Source organism: Pongo pygmaeus, chromosome 10, assembly GCF_028885625.2.
Source record: "Pongo pygmaeus isolate AG05252 chromosome 10, NHGRI_mPonPyg2-v2.0_pri, whole genome shotgun sequence".
In the NCBI taxonomy this organism is placed as follows: domain Eukaryota; kingdom Metazoa; phylum Chordata; class Mammalia; order Primates; family Hominidae; genus Pongo; species Pongo pygmaeus.
Genome location: NC_072383.2, coordinates 6,743,402 through 6,767,573, shown reverse-complemented (window position 1 = coordinate 6,767,573; position 24,172 = coordinate 6,743,402). Strand labels below are relative to the sequence as shown.

General features: G+C 46.2%; 1 protein-coding gene across 37 annotated transcripts; it reads left to right on the top strand.

Annotated features, from left to right (window-relative positions):
- Nucleotides 1–833: 833 nt before the first annotated feature.
- Nucleotides 834–23,753, top strand: ZNF384 (zinc finger protein 384). 37 transcript variants are annotated; one of them, XM_054444428.2, is made up of 13 exons: nucleotides 882–1,085; nucleotides 1,293–1,342; nucleotides 2,211–2,270; nucleotides 10,954–11,024; nucleotides 11,311–11,548; nucleotides 11,784–11,831; nucleotides 12,034–12,367; nucleotides 13,234–13,326; nucleotides 17,062–17,286; nucleotides 17,971–18,153; nucleotides 19,673–19,751; nucleotides 21,315–21,473; nucleotides 22,375–23,753. In XM_054444428.2, the coding sequence occupies exons 4-13, from the start codon at nucleotides 10,959–10,961 to the stop codon at nucleotides 22,774–22,776; spliced, it is 1,827 nt and encodes a 608-aa protein (XP_054300403.1). In that variant the 5' UTR covers nucleotides 882–1,085; nucleotides 1,293–1,342; nucleotides 2,211–2,270; nucleotides 10,954–10,958; the 3' UTR covers nucleotides 22,777–23,753. The 37 variants fall into 37 exon arrangements, with proteins under 37 accessions (XP_054300425.1, XP_054300399.1, XP_054300410.1 ...); XM_054444424.2 differs by lacking the exon at nucleotides 1,293–1,342 and having other exon boundaries at nucleotides 875–1,085; XM_063672371.1 differs by lacking the exon at nucleotides 13,234–13,326 and having other exon boundaries at nucleotides 877–1,085.
- Nucleotides 23,754–24,172: the final 419 nt, after the last annotated feature.

The window sequence follows — 24,172 nt, the reverse complement described above, 5'->3', positions numbered from 1 at the left end:
TCCATGAGGAGCTGACAATCTTGCTGAGGAATCACATATATGAAATAGTTAAAATATCAATAAAAGGTACGTATTAAATGCTATGGGAATTCAGAGGGACCATTACAGGTTGGAGCAATCAGGCAAGGCTTCCTAAAAGGGTTCATATTAGGTGTTCATAATGAACTATAGTTCATTTATACAACAAGAGTTTACAGACCACTTAACTGACGGGATATGAGGATACAGCAACGAACAATTCAGTCCTCGCTGTCCTGTAGCCAATATTTTAGTGGGGAGAGGTGGACAGCAAACAAATCAGGCAGTAATAAGTGCTATATTTAAAAGTAAAACAGGGTAAGGGGATAGAGATGTGGGTATGGGCAACAAGAAAAGACCAAAGTAAAGAAAGTAAGGGATGTGTCAGAGAGACAGATTTTGATGGCTGGGAGAAGTTCTAACTGGACCTAAGTAGGGAACTCAGAAAAACAAGAACATGTCCTAGTCCTTTCCCGGATATTCAAAGCATTGAGACATTCTTGGGGGTATCACAAAAAATAATGGTAATTTCCTACATCAGCTTATTCAACACCCAGAGGGAAGAGAAACGGGGTCCCAGCATCTGAAGAACCCACACCTCCTCTCCTACCTTGATGGATAATTCATGAACCTCTCGCGTTTCCACCCCCCGACCTTCCCCAGATGTCCCTTCCGGAAGCCCAGGGCCGCAGTCCTCCGGTTTCAGCTTTTGCCCTTAGCGGAACCCGCCTTCACTTCCGCTATAACGTCACATCCCCTCTACCTAGTCGCTGGGCAGAAGCTACTTCCGCCCCGGGTTATCGTAACTTCTGCCCTGAATATCTCGCAGCGCTAGCGGCGCCGGATGTGTTCCAGCCACTGCCGGAAGTGACTCGGCTTTTGCACGCCACTCTTTCTCCATGAGCGCTCCCCCTACATTGCTATTTCCCTCCCTCCCCCCTTTTCGTTTCCGGCGCTCCCGCCTTCTCGCCGCAGAGCTCTTCTCTGAGCCTGCTGGGGGGAGGGAGGGAGGGGGGGCGTGGAGGAACTGGGGTTCGCGGGAGCACGAGCTGCAGCACCACTTCCGGGTGAGTGCAAGGGGAGGGCGGCAGGGAGGGGGGCCACCCACTGCCTCGCGCCCCCGCCCTGCGGGTGTCTCGCGCGCGTTCCGTGCGTGTGAGTGTGTGGGTCTGTCTCGCGCCAGAAGTGCGTGCCCGCGCGCTGCGCCTTGCGCTTTCTCCCCTCCCTCGCCCCTTCCTGGTCCTCCCACCCCACTCGGCTCCCTCCTTTCCCAGCAAACGCCGCCCCTCCCGCGCTCTGGCGCCGCCGCAGCCGTCGCCGCCCGGTGAGTCTCGCGCCGCTACAGCCGGCGCGCGCCAAGCTCCTTGCTCCTCCCCCCTCCCCTTTTTCTTGGGCAGGCGGGGAAGGGGGGCTCCACGATGTGACTGTGTGTGTGTCCGTCCCGGAACCGGAAGTGGTTGTGGAGGAGCGGGCGATGGGGAGGAATGGGGGGGTTTAGGGGGCGGGTGCCTGTCTGGTGGGTGGCAGAGTTCAGCTCCCTGGAGGGGAAGGAGGGACGTCCCAAGGAAGGGTCTTTGAGAAGGGGGTAGGGGACGACATTAGAAGAAGGCTCCCAGGAACTGTCTCAGGGGAGCGAAGGTTTTGAGGGGACAGCTGGGGTCTCCAGTAGATAGACCACGGTGCAGGCTGAGGGAGGTACTTCTTGGCACAAGGCCTTGGGTAGGCAGGGGGCGAAGTCCTCGAAGAAGTGGGGGGAAGGCTAGAGGAAGTGGCTGGGCCTGAACTGGCACTGTGCCTGACACAAGGGCTTGTGCATCCCCCAGCCCTCAGCTTTGCCTTCTGAAGCCACTCCTCAGGGGCAGAGACCCTCCTCCTCCTCCATCTCTTCTGTTCTGTGACCCCTGGTTACCTGTGGCCTGGGAACGAACAAGGACCAGTCTCTGAGCCTAGGAGTGAAACCCAAACGCTGGTGATAGAGTTCATCTTAGTTTCTGGGAATTGGATTTATTTCTCTCGTATCCACGTAGAGGGTGGCACTAGATTCCTGTTATATCCACCCGTCTTTGGATTGCTTGTTGGGGGGTCTGCCTGCCTTCCAGACTGACTGCTGACAAATAATTCCTGAGGTTCTCCACAGTTCTCTGGTGGCTGCACCCTGCCTGGCCCCTGTAACCTAGACAATTTGTTTACAGAAAGTTCAGGAGCCCTGGAAAGGAGAAGGAATAAGACGGCAGGAGGAAGAGAGAGAGAGGGTAAGATAATTTTTGGGTTAATGGCTTTTCTGGTTTTGGGGGAGAAGGGGTCACAACCAAATGGGGCATGTGTGTGTGTGTTTCACAATGTGATAGAATACTTAAAGTAATAGCAATTGTAATGCTGAGATTGTTGTGGGAGAGAAATCAGTTTTTTTCTGTTACCTCTTGTGGGTCAGGAAGTTTTTGTGTAAAAAGTTGGCGCTATCCCCCATCACTTTCCATTCCTCCTAATGCTCATCAGGAATGAAATATGAAATGCTCAGGTGAAGCCACTGAATAGTGTTGCCTTGTGTCCAAAGGAGAAATTTTTATTCTGCTTTGGGACACAAAGACCCTAAATGCCAATAGAGTCCTTATGGAATTGCTTCCCTGTGTCTGGAACAAGCAGGGCTGAGTTTAGAATGGAGTTCCTATCCCAAATAGTGCAGTGGAGTGTTAGAAGTGGGTCTGTGGAGTGATTAGAATCTGTGACACAGGGTTATTTGAATTTGGTGTGGCAAGGTGAAATTTTCAGGGAAAAAAAAAACTGCTTCATGGGTAGTTTGGAGTGAAGTGGATAAAACTGTAAGGAGTAGACTCCAGAAGTAGGTCTGGAAGAGTTTTGGGTAGCCTGAAAATGACAGTGACTGGACCTAAAGAGTTTGAGTTCAGAACTTATGATCCTAGAGGTTAGTTTATAAATTGCCCTGTGGGTTGCTGAGCCAAGTTGTTGATTAAATATTGGGTACATATCTCTTCTTCTCCAGTCTTATTTATTTATTTTGGCCTCATGTTCCTCAGATCCATCATTTATAGTGGAACAGACAGGGCGAGGAGAACCACCGTGCCGTCCCTCCTACAGGATGCAGGGTGAAGTGGTCCGGTGGTGCCCAGGCTAGAAGCTGTTGGCCCAGGTTGCCAGCTGTGTGGTGGTAGCAGTCCTGTTTAGTCTGTTTGTGTATGGTGTGATGATGTTTCCCAGTAACATTGGGGTGCATTTGTTCTGAATTACTTGTACTTGGAAGAGTTTATGGATACTGGCAGGAAAGCCTCACACGTCTTACTGGGATGGCCCTTCTTGAATGTGTTTAGACCCTGAGAGAAAGAGATTTTGTTTCCTTATGGAGAAAAAAAAAACTTTCTCTGTGTTTCTTCATTTCAAGTCTTGAGCTAAGGTAACCTTTCTGCAGTTGTGTGTTTTGGAATGGTTTCTCAATAGTGTCTTAAGTTCTTTCTGTAGTTGAATTCAAGTTGATTGTTTTTTTCCATCTTTTTCTTGTTGATGCTACTTGTAGATGGTTTCTAAACTGGAGGCTATAGATTTGTTACTTTTGGGTAGTTCCTTTGTAATTATGTAGTCCTTATGTAATTTTCACTAATTGTCGCTAATAGTCCTCATCTTGTGAAAGTGTTTCTGTAAATCTTCCTTTCGGGAGCACTTGGGGCATTTCATTCTTTCTCTTTTTTGCGCTGCCTTTATCCTATCACCATATGCCTTACAAACTTATTTATACAGGCCTCATCCTCTTCCATCCTCCATCCTAATAGAAACCTAGTAAAATGGTTAATTCATCCATTTAAATAGTTAAGAGTCATCCACTGATATAGGACCTAGAATTAGAATTCACAAGTCTTGGCCAGGCACGGTGGCTTACGCCTGTAATCTCAGCACTTTGGGAGGCTGAGGAGAGCGGATCACCTGAGGTCAGGAGTTCGAGACCAGCCTGGCCAACATAGCAAAATCCCGTCTCTACTAGAAATACAAAAATTAGCCAGGTGTGTTGGCAAGTGCCTGTAATCCCAGCTACTTGGGAGGCTGAGGCAGGAGAATTGCTTGAACCCAGGAGGTGGAGGTTGCAGTGAGCTGAGATCACGCCATTACACTTCAGCCTGGGCAACAAAATGAGACTCCGTCTCAAAAAAAAAGAATTCAGGTCCTGATTCCCAAGGCCATTCTCTAGCTACTGAACTTGATGAGTGTATTTCATGGTTTTCTAAGGGTTGGTTGTGTTAAGGGAATGCTGTTTCCTTGGGAAAAGAAAATCATGCTTTATTTGAAAAAACAACAGTAAAAAACAATTAGTGGGTTCTGGGAAAGAGATGGTGGTCTTCACCATATCTGCCAAAAACACCTGCTGGAGGCCATGTCATCTTTATCCCTGGATGGTTGGTAGCATTATGGAAGGATGTGGTCAGGCAGACAAAGCTCTGGTCCAAGAGTTCAAGTCTTACCGTGTTTCATGACTATTATTAATACTTGATAGTGTCTCTCTTCTTTATCTCCTGAGGGCTTCTGAGATTTCTTTTGAGATTGGAGAAGGAATATGTAGTTCCTTGTGTCTCTTGAGAGAAAATTACTCTCCAACTTAATTATAGTAAACTTGCCTTTCTTTTTTTTTTTTTTTTTTTTTTTTTTTGAGACTGAGTCTCGCTCTGTTGCTCTGGAGTGCAATGGTGTGATCTCCGCTCACTGCAACCTCCACTCCACCTCCCAGGTTCAGGCAATTCTCCTGTCTCAGCCTCCTGAGTAGTTGGAATTACAGGCGCATGCCACCATGCCCAGCTAATTTTTTGTATTTTAGTAGAGACGGGATTTCACCGTGTTGCCCAGGCTGGTCTTGAACTCCTAAGCTCAGGCAGTCCACCTGCCTCGTCCTCCCAAAGTGCTAGGATTACAGGCGTGAGCCACCTCGCCCAGCAGTAAACCTCCTTTCCTATTAACAGAACAGTTGAGGCTGGGTGCAATAGTAAAGTTGATTTGAGAACCCAGATTTTCAGCCTGCCAGCATTTTTCTTTCCACCAAATTATATCTTTCCTTCTCTTTTGTTTTTTCTTTTCTTTCTCTTTCTTTCCTTTTTTTTTCTTTTTGAGACAGGGTCTCACTCTTTTGGCCAGACTGGAGTGCAGTGGCGTGATAATGGCTGACTGCAGCCCCGACCTCCTGGGCTCAAGCAATCCTCCCGCCTCAGCCTCCCAAGTAACTGGGACTACAGGTGTGAGCCGTCATGCCCGGCTACTTTTTTAACTTTTTGTAGAGACGTTTTAACTTTTTGTAGGTACAGGGTCTCCCTATTTTGCCCAGACTGTTCTTGAATTCCTGGGCTCAAGTGATTCTCTTACTTTGGCCTCCCAAAGTACTTTCTTTAAATATATAGGCATAATCATTAAAATTGGCACTCTCTGTGTAGACATAGACATGAGTTTTCTGTGTAACATCACTGGGCTTCTTTGGGTGATACGAATGTTGATATGTGCCTGATTGAATGTTGGGATGATTTGGAGAAATTTCCTCCACGAAAGATAGAGTAAGCGGTAAAACAGACAGTAAGCAGATATTTGAGTGATCTGGCACCAGAACGCCCTGTTACACAACTCTAGGGGGCGCCATTTACATTGTATTCTAGCAATAGTTTTGATTCTTAGCTCTCCATTGATCTCGTTTCAGGAGTACAAAGATGAAGTCAGCATCGTCAGTAGCACAGTGGCATAGCATTTGTCAGGTGTCATTTTACTGGTAAAGGTTGCTTGTAGTTGGATGAGCAGTACTCTCTGTGGTCTCCCTTTTGGGCTGACCTATTTATCGGGAGCTGGTAAAGCATATGTAGTGTCTTGTCCTTGGACCAGACACACAAGTTTATTGGATGCAATAAACTAGGCATCCAAGTAAATGGAGGGGCTTTTTATTTATTTTCCTTTGTAAAGTCCGGCCTCTTTATTCAGGCTCTGTCATCCTAAAGTAAGTTATCTTGGTAGCTAAGTGAGGTTTCACAGAATAAGGAATATGACCTTGAACTGCATGTCATTTTGCTGTTATCAGAAACTTCAATTTTGAAAACATTTTTTGAGAACTAGCTGGAAAATACATAGTTCATTCCTGGAAGTATTCTAAATTTTATTTCCTGGATCAAGCCATAACATCAGAAAGTGTGTACTACAGTTATATGGTTTTGGTTCCTTGTAGAACCCCTTTCCTTAACTTGCTCTTTGGTGCCTGGATTCACATTCCTGCTTTGCTATTTACTGTTGGACTCTGTGCCTCCAGTTTCCTCATTTCAAATGGGAATTACAGTACCTACCTCATTGTTGCAGGAACTAAATGATGTAGTAGTTGTAAAGTGCTTAGAACGCTACCTTGAACACAATAAGTGCTTAATAAGTTTTAATGATAATAATAGTGGTGATATTGTCCACCACTGTTTTTTTTTTTTTTTTGAGACGGATTCTCGCTCTGTTGCCCAGGCTCGAGTGCAGTGGTGCGGTCTTGGCGCATTGCAACCTCCACCTCCCAGGTTCAGGTGATTCTCCTTTCTCAGCCTCCTGAATAGCTGGGACTACAGGCGTGCGCCACCAGGCCTGGCTAATATTTGTACTTTCAGTAGAGACAAGGTTTCACCATGTTGGCCAGACTGGTCTTGAACTCCTGACCTTGTGATCCACCCGTCTTGGCCTCCCAAAGTGCTGGGATTACAGGCATGAGCCACCGTGCTCAGCCTTCTCTTTCCTAAGTTTTCACGTCCATAGTGCATTTACTTCCTTGATTTTATTTTTTTTTTGAGACAGTGTCTTGGTCTGTCACCTAGGCTGGACTGTGGTGGTGCAATCTCGACTTACTGCACTCAGGTGATTCTCTTGCCTCAGCCTCCCAAGCAGCTGGGACTACAGGTGTGTGCCACCACACCTTGCTAATTTTTGTATTTTTATTAGAGATGGGGTTTTGCCATGTTGGCCAGGCTGATCTTGAACTCCTGAGCTCAAGTGACCCACCCACCTCGCCCTTCCAAAGTGTTAGGGTTACAGGCATGAGCCACCACACCCAGCCAACTTCCTTGATTCTTTGGGGAAAATTATACATTGGCCCTTTCTTTCGTTTATTCTCCCTTCTAATTATTATTTTTAATCTTTTTTTTTTTTTTTTTTTTTTTTTTTTTTTTTTTTTTTTTTTTTTTTTTTTTTTTTGAGACAGAGTCTTGCTCTGTTGCCCAGGCTGCAGTGCAGTGGTTAGATCTCGGCTTGCTGCAACCTCCACCTCCCGGGTTCAGGCAATTCTCCTGCCACAGCCTCCTGAGTAGCTGGGATTACAGGCGTGTGCCACCATGCCTGTCTAGTTTTTGTATTTTTAGTAGAGATGGGGTTTCACCATGTTGACCAGGCTGGTCTCAAAGTCCTGACCTCAAGTGATCCACATGCCTCAGCCTCCCAAAGTGCTGGAATTACAGGCGTGAGCCACCACACCTATTCTCTCCATCTTAATTCTCTACTTAATTCCCACCATTTATCACCACTCTTATCTCTTGTCAAGTTGCATTTCTTTCCACTAGAAAGTTAGACAGGGATTATGGATTAAGACTTGAACCCCTAGCATTGTTTGCAAAATCTATATGTAGGTAGTCTACCGTTGTTCAATTCATTAAATATGTAATTGTGTCTTGGGTGATAAAGTCATATGTTGGGGATATTTATAAGATACAGATGTAAAAGATGTATTTGCTCCTTCCCAAAAAGTTTGGCAAAATTGAATTCTCTTAAACTGTGATCTGATTGTATCTTGATTCTGTTGCCTGAAGAGAACGTGAGACTCCCATCTTTGCTTTGTTTTGTTTTGTGTTTGTTTTAGAGACAGGGTTTCTCTCTGTTACCCAGGCTGGAGTGCACACTCTACTGACTGCAGCCTCTGCCTCTCGGGCTTAAATGATTCTCCTGCCTTAGCCTCCCAAGTAGCTGGGATTACATGCACCTGCCACCATGCCTGGCTAATGTTTGTACTTTTTGTAGAGATAGGGTTTCACCATGTTGCCTATGCTGGTGGACTCAAGCAATCTGTCCACCTCAGCCTCTCAAAGCACTGGGATTACAGACGTGAGCCACCGCAACTTGCATGTTTGTTTTTTGGTGTTTTTTTTTTTTTTTGGAGATGGGGTCTTGCTCTACTACCCAGGTTGGAGTACAGTAGTGTGTTTATAGCTCACTGCAGTCTTGAACTCCTGGGCTCAAGCAGTTTTCCCACCTCAGCCTTCCAAATACCTAGGATTATGGGTATACACAACCACACTCACCTCTTTTTTTTTTTTTTTTTTCCCCCAATTTTTTTTTAGAGACACGGTCTCAAATATATTGCTCAGGCTGGTCTCAAACTCCAGACCTCAAGTGATCCTCCTGCCTAGGCCTCCCAAAGTGTTGAGATTACAAGCATGAGCCACCACACCCAGCCATAAGACCCCTTTGTAAAGCTATGGCTGGAAGGACCAAGTTAGTACCTGTATCAGAGACTGATTAGTTTTATTGTGTTTTATAACTCAGAAAACAGAATTGATGTATACTTGATCTTTGGTCATTTAATAGTGACCCTATTTATGTGAAGCTGTTGTAGTCACAGATTTGGTACATTCCACCCTTGCTACTTTTAAAAAAGGCTGAAATACAGTTTTTCCCTTTATAGATTTTATGAAAATTGGGGGTGCTGTTTAATAGAACAAAAAAAGTGATGTTTTCTATAAAAGGATAAGGAACAGAGTTATGTTAGAGTAATTTTCAGCTTCAGCGCCTTTGTTGAAGATCCTTCCCTGTTTCCTTAGTACTTAAAACTGAGTTTCTGTGCCCAGCCTACCCTTTAGCTCTCAGTATCTTAGTGTTTGCCTCCAGTGTATCCTCAGTGGGTCTAACTTGCCTGTCACGGGTCTTCCCCTGCTGAACCTTGATTGTGCTTTGCTCAGAGTAGCAGCCTGGTAATACTGTTTATTTATTTACTTTTTTTGTTCCTCATTTCCCCATTTCACTAGTCTTACACTCCCTTATTTGCCTTTTGTAGGGCTCTATCTTTGCTGGTCCAGGATTTTGGGAAGCTACTCTTGACCAACATACTGCCAATTAAACCTTGCTAGGAGAAGTGATCAGAATGTGAAACTGGGTGGTGGGATGCCTGTGTTCTGTACCCATCTGTTATTTGTTGGCATGATTAGGAGGGGTTACTTTTCTTCTTGTTTCTCAGGAAGTTTTGTTTTTTTTTTTTTTTTGAGATGGCGTTTCACTCTTATTGTCTAGGCAATGGTGCAATCTTGGCTCACTGCAACCTCTGCCTCCTGGGTTCAAGCAATTCTCTTGCCTCAGCCTCCCGAGTAGCTGGGATTACAGGCGCACGCCACCATGCCCCGGCTAATTTCTTGTACTTTTAGTGGAGATGGGGTTTCACCATGTTGGCCAGGCTGGTCTTGAGCTCCTGACCTCAGGGGATCCGCCTGTCTTGGCCTCCCAAAGTGCTAGGATTACAGGCGTGAGCTACCATGCCTAGCTGGAAGCACAGTTTTTGAGAAATATGAAGCAGGAGTCTGGCACTGTGTGTGTATTCTGGCCCACTATTATGCCTATTCTGAATCCCTTTGGAAACCTGGGATACTACTCGTGCCAGAACACTTTTTAAAACTAGTAATGCATTGATTCTCACTGCTCAGCACAGCACGTGTGGTACCCAATGTAGCACCATGGATGTTCTTAGACCTTGGTGGGATTGGTGGGGTGTGGTCTTCAGATAGTAGTTGGTACTCAAAATATGTTTTGATTCTGATTTTTTTTTTCTTTTTTTTTGAGACAGAATTTCACTCTTGTTCCCCAGGCTGGAGTGCAGTCGCGCGATCTCAGCTTACTGAAACCTCCGCCTCCCGGTTCAAGCAATTCTCCTGCCTCAGCCTCCCAAATAGCTGGGATCACAGGCATGTGCCACCATGCCCAGCTAATTTTGTATTTTTAGTAGAGATGGGGTTTCACCATGTTGGTCAGCCTGGTTTCGAACTTCTGAGGTCAAATGATCCACCTGCCTCAGCCTCCCAAATTGCTGGGATTACAGGTGTGAGCCACCACGCCCAGTCTTCATTTTTTAATTTTCTTAGTTGTATTATGTTCTGGCCTGGAACCTTCTCAAACTACACAGAACTGTAGACATATTGGTTGGAACTCTTGAAATTTTTATTGGCTGGGCACGGTGGTTCACGCCTATAATCCCAGCACTTTGGGAGACCAAGGTGGGCTGATCCCTTGAGCCTAGGAGTTCAAGACCAGCCTGGACAACATGGAAAAACCCTGTCTCTACTTTAAAAAAAAAGAAAAAAGAAATTAGTCCGGCATAGTGGCACACGGCCTGTAGGCCCAGCTCCCTGCGAGGCTGAGCCTGGAAGATTGAGGCTGCAGTGAGCTATGATTGTGCCATTGCAGTGTAGTCTGGGTGACAGAGTAAGACCCTGTCTCAAAAACAGAAAAAATAAAAAATAAAATTTTTATTTCAAGGATTATAGTTTTGAAGAATAAGAGAAAGAGGAGTCATGCTAGGTACTGGTGCCTGGCCGTTTTCAAGTCAGTCAGTGATTTGTTTTTTGTGACCTTAGCTACATCATCTCCCTTCTCGTGACCTCAGTTTCTTTTTGCCAGCAAAGGAAAGTAATACCAGTTTTTCTTTAGGGGGCATGAATAACACTGATACGTATAAGTTCTTTCACAGTCATGAAGTAGGATAGCCTCTGTTGGTTGGGGGTACAGTGACAAGGGGCTCTGACCAAGGGACTAATGTGCTAGACACTAAGGTCTTGACTGCCAGTCCCCAGCCATGTGATCAGGTGCCAGAGGAGACCAGGAACTCTTCAGTTCCCCTTCTCCATTGCTTAGCTTTTTCTGAGTAATTCCTGAGTGTGACGTGTTCTCTCATTTTTTCTTCAGGTAGAATGGAAGAATCTCACTTCAATTCTAACCCGTACTTCTGGCCTTCTATCCCCACAGTCTCAGGTCAGGTAAGTGGTGTTGCTTTCTTGCTCTCTCCAACTCTCAGCAGTAAGTTCTGTTACTATGGAGACTGAAGGTACACCTTCAGTAAACAGTAAAAATGCTGTTTTACTGGGTCCCCCACCCCTGAGAATTATCTAGTGTTTCTGCCTTGGCTTCTCTCTAGAAGGCCAGAGGTATGAAGTGCTCATCCTTGATCCCTAAGGAGGACAGACACTGAAGTGTGCTCACGAGCAAGCAGAATCAGCCTTTCAGGCTGAAGAGGGTGCTCCCTTCCCCTTCCTTTTCTCTTAGATTGAGAACACAATGTTCATCAACAAGATGAAGGATCAACTGTTGCCAGAGAAGGGCTGTGGTCTGGCTCCACCTCACTACCCCACCTTACTGACAGTGCCTGCCTCAGTGTCCCTGCCCTCAGGCATCAGTATGGACACAGAGTCCAAGTCAGACCAGCTGACCCCACACAGCCAAGCGTCCGTTACCCAGAATATCACGGTGGTCCCTGTGCCGTCTACAGGACTGATGACTGCTGGTGAGCAACTCTGCTCTTCTCCAATCTGAGGTGTTGATCTTCCATGATCAGTACCCCAGGCTGGAGGGCTCCAAGGACATGGGGAGTGGGATATGTGTTTGATTATTCAATCAAATTTTTATTAAGTGCCTACTGTGTGCCTAGCAATGTGCTAGGCATTGTGGGGGATACAAAGAAGTAGAAGATGCGGTCCCTGCCTTTGAGGAGGTGACATTCTTTCCTTCTCTGAATCAAGGAGTCTCCTGTTCTCAGAGGTGGAGAAGAGAAGGGAGTCAATCAAGGGGTAAATCTCACTGTTACCAGGGGGGTGGGGACAAGGGTTAGGAGACCATTATTTTTCTACAGGGTTTGGGGTTTCCTGTGTACTCTGGGTTGGGTCGGCAGGGGGGTGAGGGGTTAATTAGACAATCATCTGGGGGAAATGAAATAGGATTAGGATCAGGACTGAACAACATGACGCCATCTCCTTTTTCTCCCAATCCTAGGTCCGGGTTTGGTAATCACGTCCCCCTCAGGCTCTCTTGTGACCACAGCATCATCAGCTCAGACCTTCCCCATTTCGGCTCCCATGATTGTCTCAGCTCTTCCCCCTGGCTCACAAGCCCTGCAGGTTGTCCCTGACCTCTCCAAGAAGGTAGCATCGACCCTAACCGAGGAAGGAGGTGGAGGTGGTGGTGGAGGTGGCAGTGTGGCTCCTAAGCCACCCCGGGGCCGGAAGAAGAAGCGGATGCTGGAATCAGGGCTGCCCGAGATGAATGACCCTTATGTCCTCTCCCCTGAGGATGACGATGACCATCAGAAAGACGGCAAGACCTACAGGTAAGACTCAGAGCCAGGGGCAGGATGGGGCGAGGATCCCTGGCTTGGTAATTCTCGCTCTACCCTCATTGTGTTCTGCCCCAGTCAGGCGCTACACTCTGACAGCTGCCCAGCTCTGAGCCACTTGCATGTCAGGTGTCCCATCATAGGATAGGAGGCAGAGCTGCTAGCATCTTGTTAGGATGCAGAGACCCATTTCACCCTTTCCTTTTTTTAACCCTTGTTTTGGGGGTCGTTAACACTGACTTATTTTTTAGTAACAAAGTAGAATTTCTCTCTTGTAATAAGGCTTTATGCTGGGTTTGAGACTCTTGGCTGCAGCTCCTTTTTGCTTTCTACATATTCCATTCCTATTTTTCTAAGAAACCTTTCTGGTAAGCACCTAACCTATGTGCCATCCACCAGTTCCTGGGTCATGTTAGAACACTGAGCCTGCCTTACCCTGCATGGTTGGGATGATGGGAGGGGCCTTCATAAGAAGGTAGGAGGAATAGGATGCCTCCCCCTTTGGAATATATACTTAAAGAATGACTTTGCTCACTTTCTAATTTATGAAAGTCATTTTGATTCTCCATTTCCTCTAAGTTCCCCTTTACCAAAAAGCATTATATGCATATTTGCATGTGATACTCTACAAAAATAATTATATAAGTAAACTCCCTGCCCTTTGAAAGTTGAACATCTTTTAATCCCTTTGGGAACTGTCATGTGCCCTAGTGGGTTTGGGGAGTTTGGTAGCACTGTATAGAGTGGGATAACTACTGTCACAGCTTTGATATAGACAGGGGCAGATGTGCATGGCTGGGAGTCTGGGTTGTCCTTAGTTCCTTAGTGTACCCAGATGGGCAATGTTGTTCCCATTTTAGGAGCGAAGGGAACTGCGGCACAGGAAATGGACAGAGCCTTGGGCTCATGGATTCAGTTCCCGGCTCCACCACGAATTTGCTGTGTGACCCTGGGCAAGTCCTTTTCCCCTCTCTGGGCCTCAGTTGCCTCATCTGTAAAATGGGGATAGTTCTGTTTGTGCCTCCCATTTGTTGGGAGTATATGTCAGATCAGATTTGAAATGTTGGGAACTTCAAAAGAAAGTTAAGAAATAGTTATTTAGCATTTATTTTTATTTGTGTTGTATAGTTCTACCGTGGAGAGTAGCCTACAGAGTGTTTAAACCACTCTTTATAAGTGAGAATGAGAGGAGTGTTGCTATGCAGAATTGAGCAGTGCAGAATTCCATCTCATAATCCAAAAGTTCATTGCAGCTTTATTATTACAGGTGTACCCCACTTTATACAATAAAAGTGTTCCTGGAAAATGTTTCCATCATATCATATTATAAAGGTACCTGACAAGTTTGATTCATTTAAAGGCATTCTCTTATATATCAGTTCATAAAATTAAAATCCCTTTTAAATTATCCTATAGAAATCTAGATTCTTATGTGTTTGTTTAAAGTGAGGCCATTGTGACATGGAGATACATCTACATACAATCTGTAGAAGTAGTGGAAGGATCCTTTAACACCCTATGAGCCCTTCTGATGGACCAGGTCCTCTCATTCTGCCCTTTCTTCACCGCGACCCGCATTGAAGCTCTCTCTGGACTTTCCAACTGTATATATTAAAAGAAATGTGAATATGCAGTTGGAAGAAAGCCTCATGGGGCTTTTCACACATTCAGTATTTTTGGAATTCCTGAGTGACCACCCACCCAGGTGACTACAAAGAACTTTGAAATTGAAGGGAGACTTATTGTATCCTGGGTAAACAGAATTTCTTCAGAAACTCAGAACTCTTGACATTCCAAAGAAATTTTTTTTTTTTTTTTTTTTTTTGAGACGGAGTCTCGCTCTGTCGCCCAGGCTGGTGTGCAGTGGCACAATCTCAACTCACTCTAACTTCCGCCACCCAGGTTCAAGCGATTCTCGTGCCTCAGCCTCCCGAGTAGCTGGGACTACAGTTGCGCCACCACGCCCAGCTAATTCTTCTGTATTTTTAGTAGAGACAGGGTTTCACCACGTTGGCCAGGCTGGTCTCGATCACCTGACCTCAGGTGATCCACCTGCCTCGGCCTCCCAGAGTGCTGGGATTACAGGTGTGAGCCACTGTGCCTGGCAAAAGAAATCTTTTTATCACAGTGAATTTCTGTTTTGATGCATGTGTGGGTCAGCCATACCCTCTTCAGTGGTCAGTAGCATTTGAGTGGGTATTGAGGCAGTTGGGTTCTGTTACTCTGGGCAAGTCAACGTATCTCCCACTCTTTGTTCCCATATATAAAATGGGAAGATCAGCCATGCCTTCATCTGTCTTGTAGAAATGTTTTGAGGCAAAGTCAGAATATTTGAAATTGTTTTGAGCATTTTAGGAAAAATGGATGATAATTCAAAGTGGCCATTGTAATCATTATAATCAAGGCCATTGCATTGCATGCTTCCAAGGGGCCCCATTCTCATTGTGTTGGATGTGAATGGTGCCCCTGGAGGAAGGCACCCCATGACATGGATGCTGGCTTTTCTATCCCCTGCTGACTGCCACGACTCTCCAAAACTAAATTTCTTTCCAACCACCCAGCACCTTGCATTAGAGGACTCTCCTACTTGACTTCATAGGATTTTCAAGTTGGAAATATTTTAATGATCTCCTTGGTCAGTCCCTTCCTGGCAGATGATTCCAACCTCTGCGTGAATACTCTGGTGTTAGGAATCTTAAAGTAGGCTGGCATCATGGCTTTGTAGTGAATAACTGCCCTTTGGCAAATTACTTACTTTCTGAATCTTTGTGTTCCTTTCTGTAAAACATGGATAAGACCTGCCAGGTTGTAAGGAGTAGAAACAGTGTGTCTGAAGTGCCTGACCTAATGCCTGGCACTGTCAGGCATAACAACAAATGGCAACTATGATCATTGTGGTCATCATCATTATTATACCTAGTGTCTTCTGAGATTGCTCATTCCCTTGCCAGCACATTATAAATGAATTTAAGTTTTGCAAGTTCTCTTATTGGAAACTTTGACTAAGTGGGTTATTATTATTTTTTGAAATTAACCTTAATGTTAAGGGCAGAATTGTGTATCGAACACCCTCACACACAAATTGATGAGATTTTATTTGGGTTAAAATAAATATGTTCTACCTGTCTGAGAAATTGTAGCATCAAGGAAAATTAGTTTGCAACTTTAGTACAGTTGTACAGTTGCCCTTCAACTGACAATGTGTCCAGCTTCTAACCTCAGTCTTAGTGAAATATTTACTAGCATGAGCTCGTCCATCAGCACTAAGGCTTAAGATGAATGCAGTTTTATTACTGGAGAATACTTGGCTTACCTTTGACTGTCCTAGGCGTTTACTGGCCCTTCTGGGGGCAAAAATTTATCTCTCCATTTTACAGACCAGAAAATTGAGGTCTGTTAATGAGCAAGTTTGTAACTGAATCCTGAGTAGAACCCAGGCATCCTGATTCCCACTGGCTGTGTGTGTCCTTTGGATTATGCTCACTATAAACAGAGCCTCCCTCTCTCTCCTGCAATGATTGGATATCTCAGACAACTGCCAGGGATCAATAAGCTGGTAACTAAAAAATTCTCCTGAGATGAAAAAAGTGCAGAAATCATCATCCCACACCATCTGAAGCCTCTCTTAAGAAGATAAGTAAGGGAGAACCCAAAGAAGAGGGAGTTGTGCTAATTGCCGGGCTTCCAGGTCATTGCCTTTTCTACTAGCTCCCATTTTACACTGGTGAATTGTTTACGAAAATGAAAGATAGCTTTTACTCAGTAAAGTCTGAATAGTTGTGGCTTAACTTGCTCAGAGACCTCCTTATTGATATTTGCTGGACAATACCAGAGTGGAAAGGATTACCAACTTGGGATGAGTAAAAGTACGATCAGGTGCTACTGATGTCAACCCAGAGTGCTGACACTGGCTCCATGTGCTAGGGAAGAGGAAAGGTTTAGCGTGGAAGATAGGTGTTTTGGAAACATTTTTCTCCCAAATGCTTGAGGGATGGCACCTTCCCCTAGCAGCTACGTTGGTCATTGCAAAAGTGGTTTTCACTTGATTGTCAAGGGGCTGTGGGCAAGGGGTGGGTAGATGATGGATGCAACATCAGATAAGAGGGTGGAGAGCAGACATACACGGTTTGAAAAAGCCCCTTCAAATAATTCTGATACTTCACCCCCATCCCTCTAGGAATCGCTGCCAAAAAGGAAGTAGGGGAAAATCTGAGAGAAGAAAATTATCTGTGGAGACAGGAGAGGATCTAGTTAGTTGTTCCTCATTATCATCCAGGGGTCTTGAGGAATACAGAGGCATGTACTTCATACGTAGGAACATTAGAGAAGGGAATTCCTTAAATGTTTGAAATCAAGCTGTAGGCAGAAGGCAAACAAGTTAACTGATACTCTTAGCCCATTGAAATTCGCATCTGCCCAGAGTTCATGCTGTTTCTCTGTTGTATCTGGTTGAAATACGTTTTTGCACATCGAGGCAGTCCAGTCATTCAGCAGACATTTATTGAATATTTATAATGTGCTGGGTACCATGTTAGAAGCCTTAGGCCATAAAGATGAATACATAGAGCTCTACTCTCAAGTTGGAGTAGGAGAGACCTCAGATAGGTGGGCTTCTCTTGGAAGTAGGGGGGGTTCAGCCACACCTTCTTGATGGGAAGGGTTCTAACCACTGCCCTCACTTGGCTCAGGTGCCGGATGTGCTCACTGACATTCTACTCCAAGTCGGAGATGCAGATCCACTCCAAGTCACACACCGAGACCAAGCCCCACAAGTGCCCACATTGCTCCAAGACCTTCGCCAACAGCTCCTACCTGGCCCAGCACATCCGTATACACTCAGGGGCTAAGCCCTACAGTTGTAACTTCTGTGAGAAATCCTTCCGCCAGCTCTCCCACCTTCAGCAGCACACCCGGTAAGGCTGCTCTTGGTTTACCCCACCACCTGGCCGTGAACCCTAAGACCATGTTGCCTGCACCTACTCCTCTCTCCACATGTATTTTTTTTCCCCTTTCACCTTTGCCCATTGGTAGCCTCAACCTCCTATTACTGTCTGTGGAAATTATATATCCTAGCTATTTGGGGGGCCTTGAAAATTGTGGTCTCCAATTCCAAAGTCTGGAACAATTTTTGTGGTTTCTCTCTGTGTCTGTGTTTGGAAATTTTCTGCAGAGCAGGCCTGCTTTTACTATATGCTTCAGTTCAGAGCCCAGGTGTGCATTCAACTTCAGGTCCATGGGGAACAGGCGGTATTGGTCTTTGTTCAAATTACTATTTGGAAGCAGGGTGTCTGTGGTGAGTGTGTTAACCTTAGGAGAAAGCGGAGGGTTGATGAGATTGACTACTTTAAGGTTACCAGGAGCCATGGGTTGCAGCTCTTCATCATCTCACTGCCATTCTAGCCACCGACTTAACGATCAGCAACAACCTAGATCTGGGTGTCCTCTTCATTTGCCTATCCAGGCTGGAGTGTTTTTGGGAGGAGGGAGGAAGGGGGTGCTCTCATCCGTCAAGCAACATCATTTCACCCAGCAGAGAGCTGAGCCCCTGGTGTCGAACTGCTTCCTCCTCCCCCCTTCCCTCCTCTCCTCTCCGGCAGGATCCACTCCAAGATGCACACGGAGACCATCAAGCCCCACAAGTGCCCGCACTGCTCCAAGACCTTCGCCAACACCTCCTACCTGGCCCAGCACCTCCGTATCCATTCGGGGGCCAAGCCCTACAACTGTTCCTACTGCCAGAAGGCCTTCCGCCAGCTCTCCCACCTCCAGCAGCACACACGGTAAGGGAGAGTGGCGGGCTACTGACCCCGCCCCGCTGGCATGCCCTCCCCACCCCCGCCCCGGACACACACAACAACCCGCATGCGGGGGGCGGGGGAGAGACCTGGCTGGAGGAGAGACCTGGCTGGCATCTGGGAGAAGAAAGACCAAACAACATTGGAGATTCAAGTGGACACAGAGCTTCTCTGGGGCGAGAGCTACGTCGGGGAGCTGCAGTGACTGTATGATATTCACTGATCCATGGGAGACAGACACGTACCTGGAGTGGAAACAACTTTTCTCTAATTTTCCTCCCTGAAAATACTCATGTACCCATCTTGGAAGATTTGCCCCCTGATGCCAAAACAGAGGCATTTGAGTGGAGAAGACCATACCTCTAGCCCTTAGGGCACCAATTACGAACAGGAAATAAAATCAGACATTAGCTGGGCACCAGCGTGGTGACACCCACGGCAACAAGCAAGGCTCTGAGGGATGCCAAGAGTAGAGAACAAAAGAAAACATGTACTAAATGTTCAGAGAGGATCAGCAAACAGAAGATGAAAACGCTCATGCTTCATAAAGATGCCCAGTGTTTATCCCGTGAATCTGGAGTGACTAGGAAGAAGGGAACCTGCCAACTAGAAGAAGTGATGATCTCCTTCGGTGCTATCTCAAGTTGAACTGGAGTCCAGACTTACAGGCCATAGACCGTCTCACCCGGCTTCTTATGGATGTGATGATCTCACCTTAAAGTGATCAGACATCTTGCTTTGAGAAGAGGAGGAGTCAGGCTTTCCTCACAAATAAGAGACACGTCACGTCCTGTGATGTTTTTGAGATTTTATACCAGAGGTCCCGAAAAGCACCTGGTCATAGAGATGGTTCTGAAGTCGCTGATGAGGAGCAGGTGTCACTGCACCCTCAAGTCCTTGGCTCATCTTAGCAGAGGGCCCTGTGGTGTTGGGGAAAGTGGTCACATTGGTACTAAACTAGGCATTTCCTGCCATTAGGGGGCTGGGCTGCAAAAAGCACTTAGTTTTCATGAGTTTCCATTAATATTACTACTACTACACAATCAGTGTAACTCTGCTTTTCTTTGTTACCATAACATTCTCTGGAAGTGATGCTCAAGGCTGAGGGGACTGTTTCTGGCTATAAGGTGGGGCCAAGGAAGACGCGTTCTGCTTTTCTTTTTCCTTGCCATTGTGTTTATCTTATGTTCTTGAATGTTCGTTAGGACAGTTACTGTAGGAGCTGACTTGTATGCCAAATTGTGGACTGCTTGTCCCTTGGGTGCCAAGTCCTCAGTCTCTCCTCCCCCAGCAGAGAGGAGCCTCAGCTTGAGCTGAGTGATGCAGGCATTGACCAGAAGCAAAGCATCAGTACCTGATCCACATCAGAGAGGAAGGCTGGTGCCTCTTGGAGGCCCATCTGATGTGCCTCCTTAGGAGAGCAGGATTGGCCTGGAGATTTGTTGAGCCAGTTCCTAAATGGTCTTGCTGACATTCTTTCCCTTTCTTCTCTTATCCTGTGCAGAATCCACACTGGTGATAGACCATACAAATGTGCACACCCAGGCTGTGAGAAAGCCTTCACACAACTCTCCAATCTGCAGGTAAATGTTCCACCCTCCACACAAGACCTTGAGTCTGAGACTTGGGGCCATTTGAATAATATAGTGGTTCTCAAATGTTTTCAGGACTCCTTTACACTCAAAAATTATTGAGGGACCCAAAGAGTTTTTATGTGGGTAATAGCTGTCTACATAGACGTTGTAAAACTGAAAAACCTGAAAAATATTTATAATAGTAATCTGTTTAGAAAGAACAAAAATAAACCCATTGTGTGTTAACATAAATAACATATTCCAAGACCCTCCAAAAACAACTGAGTGAGAAGAATGGCATCATTATACATTTTTGCAGGTGTCTATTTTTTATTTTTGGGACAGGACCTTGCTCTGTCACCCAGGCTGAGTGCAGTGGTGTGATCATGGCCCACTGCAGCCTCAGCCTCTCGGTCTCAAGTGATCCTTCCACCTCAGCCTCCCAAGTAGCTGGGATTATAGGCATGCACCACCACACCTGGCTGTTTTTTTTATTTTTGTAGAGATGGGGTCTTGCTATCTTGCCTAGGCTGGTCTCAAACTCCTGGACACAGGCCATCCTCCCGCCTCAGCCTCCCCAAAGTGCTAGGATTGCAGGCATGAGTCACCGCACCTGGCACAGGGGTCTTTAATGTCTTAAGCTAGAAGATGAGTAGATTGTCAGATCTGCTGCATCTGGCCTATTGTGTTATCACACATCGTGTAACCTCTGTAAAGGTTACATGTAAAACATAAGGCACAATGAAGCCACTTGAAATTTTGAGGGGAACAAGATTTCAGTTAGGTTTTTCGTCTGTGTGTGTGTGTGTGTGTGTGCGCGCGCGTGTGTGCGTGCGTGTTTGAGACAGAGGCTCGCTGGGTCACCTAGGCTGGAGTGCAGTGGTGTGATTTCAGCTTACTGCAGCTTCCACTTCCCAGGTTCAAGAGAGACAAAGGCAAACATTGTCTTATTATTTTGAAAAGATTTGGCTGGGTGCGGTGGCTAACACCTGTAATCTCAGCACTTTGGGAGGCTGAGGCGGGCAGATCACCTGAGCTCAGGAGTTCGAGACCAGCCTGGCCAACACGGTGAAACCTCATCTCTACTAAAAATACAAAAAAAATTAGCCAGGCCTGGTGGCACGTGCCTGTAGTCCCAGCTGCTTGCAAGGCTGAGGCAGGAGAATCACTTGAACCCGGGAAGCGGAGGTTGCAATGAGCCGAGATTGTGCTGCTGCACTCCCACCTGAGCGACAGAGTGAGATTTCATGAAAAAAAAAAAAAAAAAGTTTTGACCCTGTGGGCCCCCTGCGAAGGTCTTCGTGTTCCCTAAAGATCCCCATGCCTCACTTTAAGAACCACTGGACTGGTGAGACGGGCATAAGCTGTCTTGGGATCCTGGTATGTGCTACATGAGGTATGCTTCCACCCTTAGCCTGTAGCTTCTCAAGTTTCATTTGAAACAATTTCTACTTTCTTCAGATGGAGAGAAGCTGGGAAGCCTGACACCTACCTTTCTGCTTTCCATCAAGGTCAAGGGGACAGGAGGGAAGAGTATAATGTATTCATTCTGGTTTCTCCCAATTTTCTCAGTCCCACAGACGGCAACACAACAAAGATAAACCCTTCAAGTGCCACAACTGTCATCGGGCGTACACGGATGCAGCCTCACTAGAGGTGCACCTGTCTACGCACACAGTGAAGCATGCCAAGGTGTACACCTGCACTATCTGCAGTCGGGCATACACATCAGTGAGTGCTCCGTTTCTTCTCTTTCCTTCCTCATGGTCCTCTAAGAGTACAGTCCACTTCACCCCATTTTCTGGGTAGAGATCTGTTGCAGCGAATACCCTGCCTCCCTAGCTTCAACTTAGCAGAACAGGTAAATGTTCAGAAATTAATTAGACCCATAGCTGAAGAATTTAGGGGATGCCTGATCCCCTAATCCTATAGAGACTGATAAGCCGTAATTCTTCATTTTACTTAAACATAAGGCAAAATAAAGCCACTTGAAATTTTGAGGGGAGCCAGATTTCAGTTAGGCATTTTCTTCTTTTTTTTTGAGACAGAGTCTCGCCCTGTTACCCAGGCCGGAGTGCAGTGGTATGATCTCGGCTCGGCTCACTGCAACTTCCACCTCCTGGGTTCAAGGGATTCTCCTGCTTCAGCCTCCCAAGTAGCCGGGATTACAGGTGCATGTCGCCATGCCTAGCAACTTTTTGTATTTTTAGTAGACATGGGGTTTCACCATGTTGCCCAGGCTGGTCTCAAACTCCTGACCTCAAGTGATCCACCTGCCTCAGCCTCCCAAAGTACTGGGATTACAGGTGTGAGCCACTGCACCTGGCCCAGTTAGATATTTTCCATGAGACTCCAGAAAAGGTTGTAAAGTTGTTTCATTCAGGGGTCTTTGAAAAAAATAGCAGCTCATTCCTTTGCCAGTTGAATGTTCAGTGACTTCTAAAGGTTCCCCTCTTTTTTTCTCAGTAGTGAGCTACTGAAAGTGCTACTTGAGTTTTGCTCAGTCTTGGCTCCAGAAAACCAGTATAAAGCTTACTCTGCTTACAGCAGAATCAGAGCCTGGGGTGCTAGTTACAAGTAATCTCTTTTCCTTCCTCTTTATCCCTCAACTTCTTTTTACCATCTCCTTCAGGAAACATACCTTATGAAACATATGCGCAAACACAACCCGCCTGATCTTCAGCAACAAGTGCAGGCAGCAGCAGCGGCGGCAGCAGTGGCCCAGGCCCAGGCTCAGGCCCAGGCTCAAGCTCAGGCCCAGGCTCAGGCTCAGGCCCAGGCTCAGGCCCAGGCCCAGGCCTCCCAGGCATCACAGCAGCAGCAGCAGCAGCAGCAGCAACAGCAACAGCCACCACCACACTTCCAGTCTCCTGGGGCAGCCCCCCAGGGTGGGGGTGGTGGGGACAGCAATCCCAACCCTCCACCCCAGTGTTCCTTTGACCTGACCCCGTATAAGACGGCGGAGCATCATAAGGACATCTGCCTCACTGTCACCACCAGCACCATCCAGGTGGAGCACCTGGCCAGCTCTTAGAGATCCGTGCTGCCACCCACTGGGAAGAGGAAGAAGTAGTCCTGGTGTCTTCTTTCTCCAACTCTTGGTGGGAAAAGTCCTTTTCTTCCTTGACAGGCCTTGGCTCCATCTCCTTGGGCCTCAGTCACGGCTTTCCTTCACAGGATACCACCCTTTTTCTGAACTCTTCTTCAAAAGGAACATCAGCCCTCCTGATTGCAAAGGAATACTGAGCTGATAGTGTCATCCAGCAGCCTCCCCTCCCAAGCAAAGCTTTTAAAATTGGGGGTTGGTGCTCAAGGGAAGGATTTGCTATGACCTCATAGAAACTTGTCCAGTGTGGTCACTTACCCTATCCTTACCCTCCTTATCCTCAAAGTTTGGGCTGATGTAAGACTAGAGGCTGGCCCTCCCAGATAACAGAGAAAAGGGAGCCCGAAATGCAACCAGCCTCTTGTTCTATTCTTGCCTGCAAAAGAACAGAGGTTTCTCAAATGCCTCAGTCCCTGAGAGCCATTTCTTCCCCTACATCGTCTCACTTTACTTCCTGTTGACTGCTGGTAGAAGGAGATTTGGGGTAGGGGCTAGACCTCCTTTTATTTGAAGGGGGCAAGGGCTGAGATGTGGTCCCCAAGGGGCCAGAAATTCCCAAGTTGGTCACAGGTGGCTTAGAAGTGTGGGTTATGGTTTTACGGATTTCCTTGGAGCCTCTCTCCTCTGCCTACAAAGACCCTATACTCTCAGTCTCCCCAACCCAGCCCCAAGGAGCTGTGGGAGGCTTTGTGTTATCTGTGAAACTCCAAAACAGGGGTGTTGTGGAGAAGGGAGAGTTCAAGGCAAACACAAGGACTGGACTTAGCTCCCGAGGTGCCACGGTCAGATGCCGGACACGGATTTATATATAAATATATATATAAATATATTATACCCACTCATCACGGCCATCTTTGTTGTAACCATTTCTGTGTTTATAAATGCATTATCTCTGAGAATTTTCATATTTGATGTTTATTTTTGTCCTTTTTTTCCCTCTCTCCACCCCTGTCCTCTAGCCACAGCATTTTTCTTTTTGTCTTTTTTTTTCTTTTTTTTTAAATCATGGCAGATTTCAGAGGAAAGGAAATTGAAAAAAAAAAAAATCAGGAAACCAGTTGTTATAAAGCAATTTAAAAATGAAGAAAAAAAGAAAAAAACTTCTGTACAAACCAAGGGGTGTTTTTAGAACATTGTATAGAAATAAATTCATGTAAAAGGATCAGAGGCAGTGGAGCTACTGATGTGAGCAAGCATGCGGAAAAGGTATTTGGGGAGATGTCCAAGAACAGTACTGAGGATTTATACCAGAGTGTGTGATGAACAAGTGCTTGTGTGATGATGCCCCATTTGTACAATTCTCCAGTCATGGAAGGGTACAGTT

What these genes read in the sequence shown, in the direction of transcription:
- ZNF384 (XM_054444424.2), top strand. Translation starts at nt 10,959, where the DNA reads ATGGAAGAATCTCACTTCAATTCTAACCCGTACTTCTGGCCTTCTATC. An exon ending in TCCCCACAGTCTCAGGTCAG is followed by an intron (nt 11,025 to 11,310) that starts GTAAGTGGTGTT and finishes CTTTTCTCTTAG; the next exon opens with ATTGAGAACACAATGTTCAT. An exon ending in AATTTGCTGTGTGACCCTGG is followed by an intron (nt 13,327 to 17,061) that starts GCAAGTCCTTTT and finishes CACTTGGCTCAG; the next exon opens with GTGCCGGATGTGCTCACTGA.